The sequence below is a fragment of the Vollenhovia emeryi genome, unplaced genomic scaffold, assembly GCF_000949405.1.
Source record: "Vollenhovia emeryi isolate VEMERY1.0 unplaced genomic scaffold, V.emery_V1.0 DF939150.1, whole genome shotgun sequence".
Lineage (NCBI taxonomy): Eukaryota > Metazoa > Arthropoda > Insecta > Hymenoptera > Formicidae > Vollenhovia > Vollenhovia emeryi.
The window spans coordinates 495,020-504,051 of NW_011967216.1; the positions used below are offsets into that span (position 1 = coordinate 495,020).

The 9,032-nt window shown below is 44.3% G+C and overlaps 1 protein-coding gene across 1 annotated transcript in view; it reads right to left on the reverse strand.

The window, feature by feature from the left end:
- The window catches only part of LOC105565623, a 38,065-nt gene extending 30,158 nt beyond the window's left edge, over positions 1-7,907 (reverse strand). Inside the window, exon 1 of the mRNA XM_012018964.1 lies at positions 7,657-7,907. Within this exon, the coding sequence (XP_011874354.1) occupies positions 7,657-7,750 (94 nt within the window). The 5' untranslated portion in view covers positions 7,751-7,907. The remainder of the gene's footprint in view (positions 1-7,656) is intronic.
- Positions 7,908-9,032: the final 1,125 nt, after the last annotated feature.

Here is a 9,032-nt window from a genome sequence, read left to right on the forward strand (position 1 = left end):
AAAAATGTTAATTAGCTACTGATAAATTGTCCTCGTCAAAAGTAACTAACCTACATTTTTAATTGTTAAACATATATATATATATTTACACGTTCAAATTTTTTTAGTGCATCCATTAGTGCTATTTATTAGACAATATATTCATTAAGTTATAAAAATGTATTTATTTGTTACTTTGTTATATGTCAAATTATTTTATATCGGACAAAACTGTTTCACGCATGGTACTAAGCAGTTAGATACACATGAAAGATCATTTTTGCTGTTGCACCCTCGATGCATCTAATCTTCAAAGTTACGTATTGACCACACTATCATAATTAAGCCAGACGCACGTCTGGTGACTCAACATGCGGCCTGGTGACTCTCCCGGAAATATTGTGCCACTGATAAGCATTCCGCTTCGATGAGTTTGATAAGTCGTCGCGTTTACCGTTATCCCGAGGCGAGATGACTTGATCAAAAATGTATAAATTACGATCCTGCTGAATAACAGAGCCAACGGCGCGGTACAGACAAGTTTAACTAGCATAGTATAATATAACTAGCAGGTCCACTCCGACACTTGTTCCGTTTTGCGTCGATCCCTTCTGCGCACCCGACATTGTTCCGGGCAGACCAATGAGAGAAAAATTGTATGCGTGGTAGTGTGGCTTTGATGAGTGCGTATACGCATACACATCGCTGGTTCCTGTCAGAGTGCGTGCTGGCGGAATACCACGTGATCGGGGCCGCAGAGAGCAAAGGGGCCGACAGAGAGTGGACCTACTAGTTATACTACGGTTTAACTGTCTCAATAAGGGATACGCGATTCGACACACTTTCGTAATCACACGAGCAACATTACGTGATCCATTCTGAAAGTTAGGTAAGAATCCGAATCAAGGAAGATCGTTCTCAGGGGCGGCGGGTCGGGGTGGGCCGCCAAAATCACACGGGCAATTATCCGAGCCGTGAAACACGCGGGATTGTTCTCTTCCTTTCAAGGATGAATGAGCGTTTCGCGTACGTCGCCTTTCATCGGCGGCGCTCGCGAAAGTGTTAACAGATCGCGCGCCACGGGAACGTAACTCGCTCCGCCCGTATGCGAAACAATAACCGGTAGAGCGGCGATGGTACGTGCGATCGGCGCTAATTACGAAAACTCCGGGCCAATCTTCTCATCTGCGCGATAATGGCCGGCTAACCGGCGTGGCCGTCGTCGATCCGCATTGAGCCCACAGGATGCTGCCGCTCATCATCGCGGGGACGGCGACGTCACGTCAGTGACGCGTGTCGCGCGCGGATCCCGGACATGGTGCCCCAGTCGACACGGCACGGGAAAGAACGAGAGAGACAGAGAGACGGGGAAGGAGAGAGCAATTTCGCGTCGGGGAAATGAGCGCGGTATAGAGCGATGTAATATGCAGAAAAGCGTATCCGCGAGTTGCGCGCGCGGCCACGAAGAGGAAGGAAGAGGTCGAGGATTGCGAAATTGCGTTCGCGTCAGTAGAAACGGTATCGTAACAATGAACCGGAAGCCTGGAGGAGAGCGTATTCTGCGGCGAACTGTCGCACGATTAAAGCTGGTCTCAAACGATCTGCTATTCACCGTCATTGATACAAAACGGCCAGCATTCCATCCCTCGCCACAAACGCCTGCGGACGGCTTTAAGTTATATCTGTTAAAATTATATTTCGAGTCCTGCTACAAATCTTGCCTTCAAATCGTTGGCCAGAAACCTACGATTTAATGTAAACACGAAGACGAATCTCTCGTCTTACTGTTAGAAGAGACTGTATTCCGTAAAATGGGTGTGCTTACTAATGCTGGAAATTGAAAGAAATACATCAAAGTCTATTACAGAAGGTACGATCCGATATTAGATACTCGGCAATTCCAGACTTTTCCACTTTTTCACGTTTATGCCTTTTTGGGAATTTAATCGGGACTTGACTGGAACGTTTATTTTCCTCCTGAACGATGGCGATCGTTAAACTTTCACCGGTGGAAAATAGCTTGATAATATAGCCTGCACCATGATTTTAACGAGAGTTCGTTTCAATTGATACTAGACTGATCTTTGACGAAATTCATATCGTGTGCGCAATTCTATATTTTTCATGCGACACGGAATAATTATTAAAGTCTTAGCAAAAGAAAAAGAAGCGAAAATTACGATCAGGAAAATTTATATGCGTCGATGTGACGTTACGCGGTTAAAGGATTAAAGGAGTAAATACGAAAGAGATCCTCCCTGTCTAACGATGTGATATAAATTGCACTTGAGACACACAGTTCGCGATCAATATGGTAAATAAATTATATCGTAGATATCCAGCAATTTTCATATACGCGTTATATCATGGTTTATGATATAATCCGACGATCGTAGAATAAAGATAAAGTTTTTAATGAGTACCTCCTGCGTCTGCGATAAGAAGATTATACGCAAAGCGTTGTAGATTCAATTCGGCCCCCGAAGTGCATGAAAGGGTTGAATCCATTCAGCCGGGCATCCAGGCTGAATGTTCGAATGAACTTTGGGAGGGTCGATCGTGCAAATCGCCCCGACGTAATAGATGAAAGAGCTCAAATGTATCTTTCAAGTGTTTAACTAGATTTTCGGGTTCATGTAGATGAGAATATGAGACAAGATGATTCTTTCGGAGCTTCTCAAGACTCCACACGTCGACTCGCGTTATGAAAAATAGCGCGACGGCTGAAGGGTTCATACAGATTTGCGACGCGGCCTGGTTCGTACCGGTCAGGGCCGTGATTACGGCTGAGTTTTCCAAGTCGCGGCATGTGCTCGCGGCACATATAAGAGCACGGTCGGGCAAACGCGAAAACGGTTCTCGTCCTTTCACTTCCACCAACGAGACAGACACATCGACCTAATCGCGGCACCAGTGGCGTAAATAAGAAAGCGAACTTTTCATACCCTCCCGCCAAGCAAGCTAGACGCAATTATCGTTCCGCGATCTTCAAAACGGCGAGAAATATAGTGTTTCTGATCGCAGCGAGATTTCGTCGGTAAATCGATGTAGAAAATCGCATCGGGCGTAATCAGGGGGGGCTTCGAAGACAAAAAGAAGTCTCGAGTTTCTAATACGCATAAGTACGTTGCACAAGGTGCGTTGTATCCTGCACGATTACTCGAATAAGAATATTGTATAATTGTACAGCTGCAATTGCATCGTCGATTCTTTTTATCTTTTGCTCAAGCATAAAGCTGCATTTCGATGAATGAGAGACGGCTTTCTCGTTATTTCACCGCATTGTTTACCACGGTTTTCGAAAAATCTCGAGTGCAAAGGAAATAACGAGGAGAGCTCGCGCATTTACGGATTACAGATTAAGAGATCTCTCGAGAGGCAAGATCTCTTATCCGTCACGTTCCTAGGATAGCTACGACGCTCTCGCAATCCATTTCCAGCGTATAATGGCACTCTCTACGCCATTGAGCGGCGCGAGTACCGGGAGAGGCGAGCAAAGCGAGTACCGGGAGAGGATTTCTGGTGCAATGCACCTGTGAACTCGCGAGAGAGCATTGTGCAACAATTAGCGGTTGAGACGGCTACGCCGGCCACCGGCCTGATGGCGAGCCACCGCGCGCTTCGTGCGCTCGCCTTCAGGAAGGAACGCGGCGTCCGTCACGCGCGAGAACGCCACCGCGTTGCACAAAGGCAGAAATAAACGGGCGTCCCCCCGCGAAAAGACACCTCCCCTCTCGCGAGGACGCGAGGATGTTGCTAAAATCGTACGCGAACTCGCCCACCCCAGCTTCGACTCGCCCTCTTAGAAGTCGCCAAAGGCGATGATGTACGCGAGGCCTGGCGTATCGCTTTGCGGAAACTTTATTAATTATCGAGAGCACCCTGTCTTTATTTCAGACAGTTCTGTAGTTCTGAACAGGATGAACATATGTACTTTTGACTGCTAAAGCAAGAACTTCGAGGAATGTGCAAACGTTACGCGTTTATGTAAAGTTCTCAAAAGCTTCATATATTTTTTTCCCCCGATTAATTGCAGCGCTTTCGTTTGCACTGTCTTTGTTTCAAACAGGTAGGTCTGTAGTTCTGAACAGGATAAACATGTAATTTTGACTGCTAAAAAACTTTATATGTTTTTCCCGATTAACGCTCTCGTTCGCACTGTTTATTTTAAATAGTTACATAGTTTTCAACAGGCTAAACGTACAGTTTTGGTTAATAAAACAAGGCAGTCGAGGGACGCGCGAACTTTACATGTAAAGTTCTAAAAACAGCTTAATATATTTTTCCCGATTAACTGCTCTCGTGAGATCTAAAGCGTCAAACGGACGAGCCGTAATTCAAGAAGTCACGTGAAACTCAGAATGGAATTAATAGGTCTGGAGATGATTACGCGTTCCTCCTATCGCGCTCGCGTTTTGTACACGCTACGAAGCTGGCAAGGATTCACAAACGATGCAGCTAGACTCCCGACAGTTATTACGGCGAGGTCTCTTAACTCAAGGCACGCGTAATTAAGCCGTAGAGCAATTTAAACTCTTAAGAGAGGCTGGAGCTGTCGCGTTGAATACAATATTACTTACGCTTAATGTCAGGAGCGAAAACGCGCGAAAGAAATTTCGGTGCCTACTGCGGAAATTTAAGCAATTTACCGAACGGGAGAGTCAAAAGTTGCTCTCACTCGAATAGTTTCTCTGCCGTTTTAGAATTGCATTCATAATGTTACGGCTGGAACGATTTAATTTAACTAATTACTGTTGGTTAATTCGACTCAAGAATATTAAAACTGTTCGATAAAAATCGCCTATATTTCGGAGAAAACGTCAGCTGTAAAGTTGGCACCTAAAAAATCCAACTTTACAAGTTGAGCAGTTTAGAGGTAAATTGCGTTAAGTCACAGTGTTTTTTTTTCTTCAGAAACGAGATTTTTTAATCTTATGAACCAACTTGCTAAGTTCTATTAATGGTAAACGGTGTAACACTCATTGTCAGAGTCGAGATAAATCGCTGACCAAAATCACGTATGCACCAATGCCTACTAATGCCCAGTGGACATTATTATATCTTATTATCTTATTTTATGCTATTTATCTTATTTTATGTTTACAATGCCCCGGCAAGGGGCCTAATGCCCAATAATGCCGCAAATCTGTACGCCACAATGACTTCAGCGGTTTACCCCTCGGTCAGAGTTTCACAGAGATCCGTCGCTAGATAGTGATACATTATGTTAACTTATTTTCCCTATTTACGGTAATAACATTAGCTACAACACGGGACAATTATTTATTTCCTTTCAAAGGAACATTACTTCGTGGAAGAATCAACTGCTAAAAATCAAATTACGGTGCTGACATCAAAGAAAACTTGGAGGGAAAACTTTTCGACTGACACAATGTAGGTTTTGTAATCAACTCAACTGATATAACATATCGTTTTAATATTCCACGTACTGCAATTCTAACGTATAATAGGCTCGTCAAGTTAATGAGATCGAGCACTTCTAAAACTCGAGATGCGCGCCGTGAATCTGAAATTATAGCGTCCACGTTTGTTGATGAAGCATAGTAATTTAATCTCCATGCGTGCAATTTTAATGAACCCCTCGGATACAACGCTCGAGATACCTCGCTCCGAAACGGATCGTACCCCGCTCTGCAACGAATACCGTGCGATTTTTCAAAGAAACGTATCGAGCATGCAAAATTTTAAACGGTCCGGCATACCAGGCACCGAACATACGAAAAACGAGCAAAGTTAATAATGTTTAATGAATGTAATTAACTGATGTTCGTATCGCGGCTACCTTGACTATCGCTCGCAGCTCCGGAGCGAAACGCACGTTCGCCGGTGTATTTTGATAGGACTGCACACGCGATAGAGATGCAACGAACACTTTACTCGGCGCAGTGAAAAGAATCACGCCTCATGGTCACGGTTGAATCGTTGCCTAATTTTCAGGCCGCGCGGCGAACGGTGATTTTTCTTTGTGTTGCAGCATTGTTACAAAATAATGTTATACGTTTCGGCGCGCGCGCGTGTTCAAACGCGTTTCGCACCGAGCGTGCGCACGTAATCGCTTCGTAACCGCTTACGAGCAACGAAAACGTAAAGTGTTAAGTGAGTTATGATCGTTTTCCTGACCCAGTAAGTAGAAAATGTGCCGAGATACGCTCGTATCGGCACTTCTGTGCCTAATAATTAGGGTGACTGAACTCCCATACAGCACGCATGTCTAAAAGACATCTTTAAGACACCTTTAAGTCGTCTTTTAGACACACCTATCTGAAAGACGACTTAATAGACGTCTTAAAGATGTCTTTTAGACATGCGTGCTGCATGGACTCTTGGTCGCCAAATTTCGGGAGATCGATCTTAAAAAATTGGCGAAATACAATTGAACGAAATTAAAAGCAAATGTAACGAATAAAATAGGCTTTTGCGAGAGATATTTCTCGCGACCAATAACAAGTAAACTGAACGTCCATCGTGCTTTCGGGAGATCGATCTTAAAAAATTGGAACGAGGGGGAAACCGCTGACCAAAATCTTGTACACCGATGCTTACTAATGTGCCCAGTGGGCATTACTTTATCTTATTATCTTATTTTATCAAATTTATTTTGTTTTATCTTATTTAATCTTATCTTTATAATGCCCCAGCAAGACCTAATGCCCAAAAAATGCTAAAAAATGCCTAGTAATGCCCAGTAACGCCGCAAATCTGAACACCACAATGCCCTCGGCGGTTTTCCCCTCGAATTGGAACCAAAGAAATCGGGCTTTTTCAATGGCACTTGAGCTTACGAAATATACAATTGAACAAAATTCAAAGTAACAATAAAAATATGCTTCCGCAAGAAATGTCTCTCGCGCCCGATGAAAAGTAAGCCGAGCATTCGTCGTGATGGCACCACATTATTTATCATGCGATTAAAGGCAAATCTTTTAACAAAGGAACCCCAATGTATGTTCAAGATTCGGGACGGTTGGCTATCTTACTAATAATATTTTTCGTGTGCACTTGTGTTTATTTTTCATTTTGCATGTTATGTATGCAACATGATCTGTTATTGATGGCGTAATGAGGCGCAGATAATCCCACGTGAGAAAGCAAGTCGAGAATGTGGGACAAAATCCCGTCGCGCTGTGTTTCCAAGACACTCGCATTTAAGAAGCCAGGGAATTAATGATTTTCTATTTTCTCTCGATGAATTCACATCAACGTACGCATGTCGGAGCATAAGAAAACATTGTATTTAAACATAAAAATACCATTTAAGTGCGAAAAGATTCTACCTGAGAAAATATGGGAATTTCTCGATACTTTACGAACAATCCTGTTTGACGGTTTCAAAATTACCTCGCGCACTTTTCTTTTTTGCTAGAACGTAACTTTTAATTTACACTTGGACTGCCGTTAACGCGAGGTAACAGTTTGAAATTCACGTTTTCGGAAGGGACCTCTGTCTCGACTCGTTTTCTCCCCGTGCGAGGTTCCGATTTGTATCGTTAGCATAATCAACCGTCCCTGCATAATTAACAAACCGAAACGTCCGGCTGTGCGTATGTACATAGACGCAGCGCGGCCGGGTGCTCCACGTGCGTGCCCGCCGACGCGGGGCATTGTCACGCGAGGCATGAAAACGCGGAATGATGCGGTCTCACGGTCTTCTCTTACCAGTCGCGTTGTCCTGGGCCAGGCCGTAATCCGCGTGACAGGCGAGGAGGAACGCGGCACCGAACTTCACTAGTAGCGTCGCCAAATTACCCATTTCTCCGAGTCGACATAATTCCCCGGCTGCGGCGGCGAGAGATCACGGCGCGACACCGCGCGAGCTCATAATCGGTCCGCTCTGTTACATTCGCGACGGCGCGCGACGGCACGTCCACACGGCGCGACGTTCGATGACAAACTGCAGCAAATTGCAGCGGAGCGCCGCGACTGGCCGCGGCGACGCTCGCGTGCCTCGTTACAGTCGCTTCGGCGGAGACGGCCGTGGCGACCTCTCGCAGCTGACAATCAGGTAGGCCGAAGCGCTACGCGCGCAAGCGAGGCCAGCGAGGCTGATGGCAGAGAACGATCCGTAAAGGCTGGTTTATGAAAGGACGTAACCGTTAACTTCGGAATCAGTAAAAATTCACCGATTACAGTCAACTATTTTCTTCACTTTTAATGGTGATTGAACAATTTTTATCGATTCCGGCGTAAGTTAATAGTCACGGCCTTGCATAAACCAGCCTTAAGTGCCAGTCTACAATAGATAATTCAAGCCCTAAGCTTTAAGAAATTGACCAATCACGGTCAAGTATGAGTAGAATACGCGACTGTGATTAGTCAAGACATAGTAAGAATAGACTGCGTGTTCCCTACCTCTTCCGGGACTGTTTTGCGCGCTTTTACGCCAATTTTTACTTTTGGAACTGTTTCATTACGCATTTTCTGATGCATGTCTGTGCTGTGCATTCTGGCATACAATTTATAAAATTTACATTGTCTACCTGAAAAAAGTTGACGTAAATATCATGCAGATAATTTATGTTAATGTAATTTTAAATTTCACAGCATAATCCTGAAAAATATGCGTAGCACGGACACGCATAAAGTGTTGACTTTATCGGCAGTGTTAGAAAATGCATAGCAAACTAGTTCCAAAAGTAAAAATGGGCGTAAAGGCGCGCAAAACAGTCTCAAGTAAAATGCCGGCGTGGCCGCTCTCAGGTTTCTCTCTGGAGACACAGAGTGCGTCGCGTTCGATCCGGAAATATCTAAACCGGAAGACAGTTAACGAGAGGGCGCTAGATGCACGGCAGATTTTTTTCAAAGATGCGCGCGAACTACGAAACCCGCAGAAATGGCTCGTATTTTGATAAATATCACTGTCCCACGCGAAGTCATGAAAAATCCTGTCGTTATTACAACGGCAGCGGTTGAGATATGTATAATCATAATTAGGTAATTTTAGCCCGCAGTAGCTTATGGCACACGCACACATACAGCACGCGCACATATCGTGTTTTTATTATTTATTATATTTATATTACACAAAGATGTAT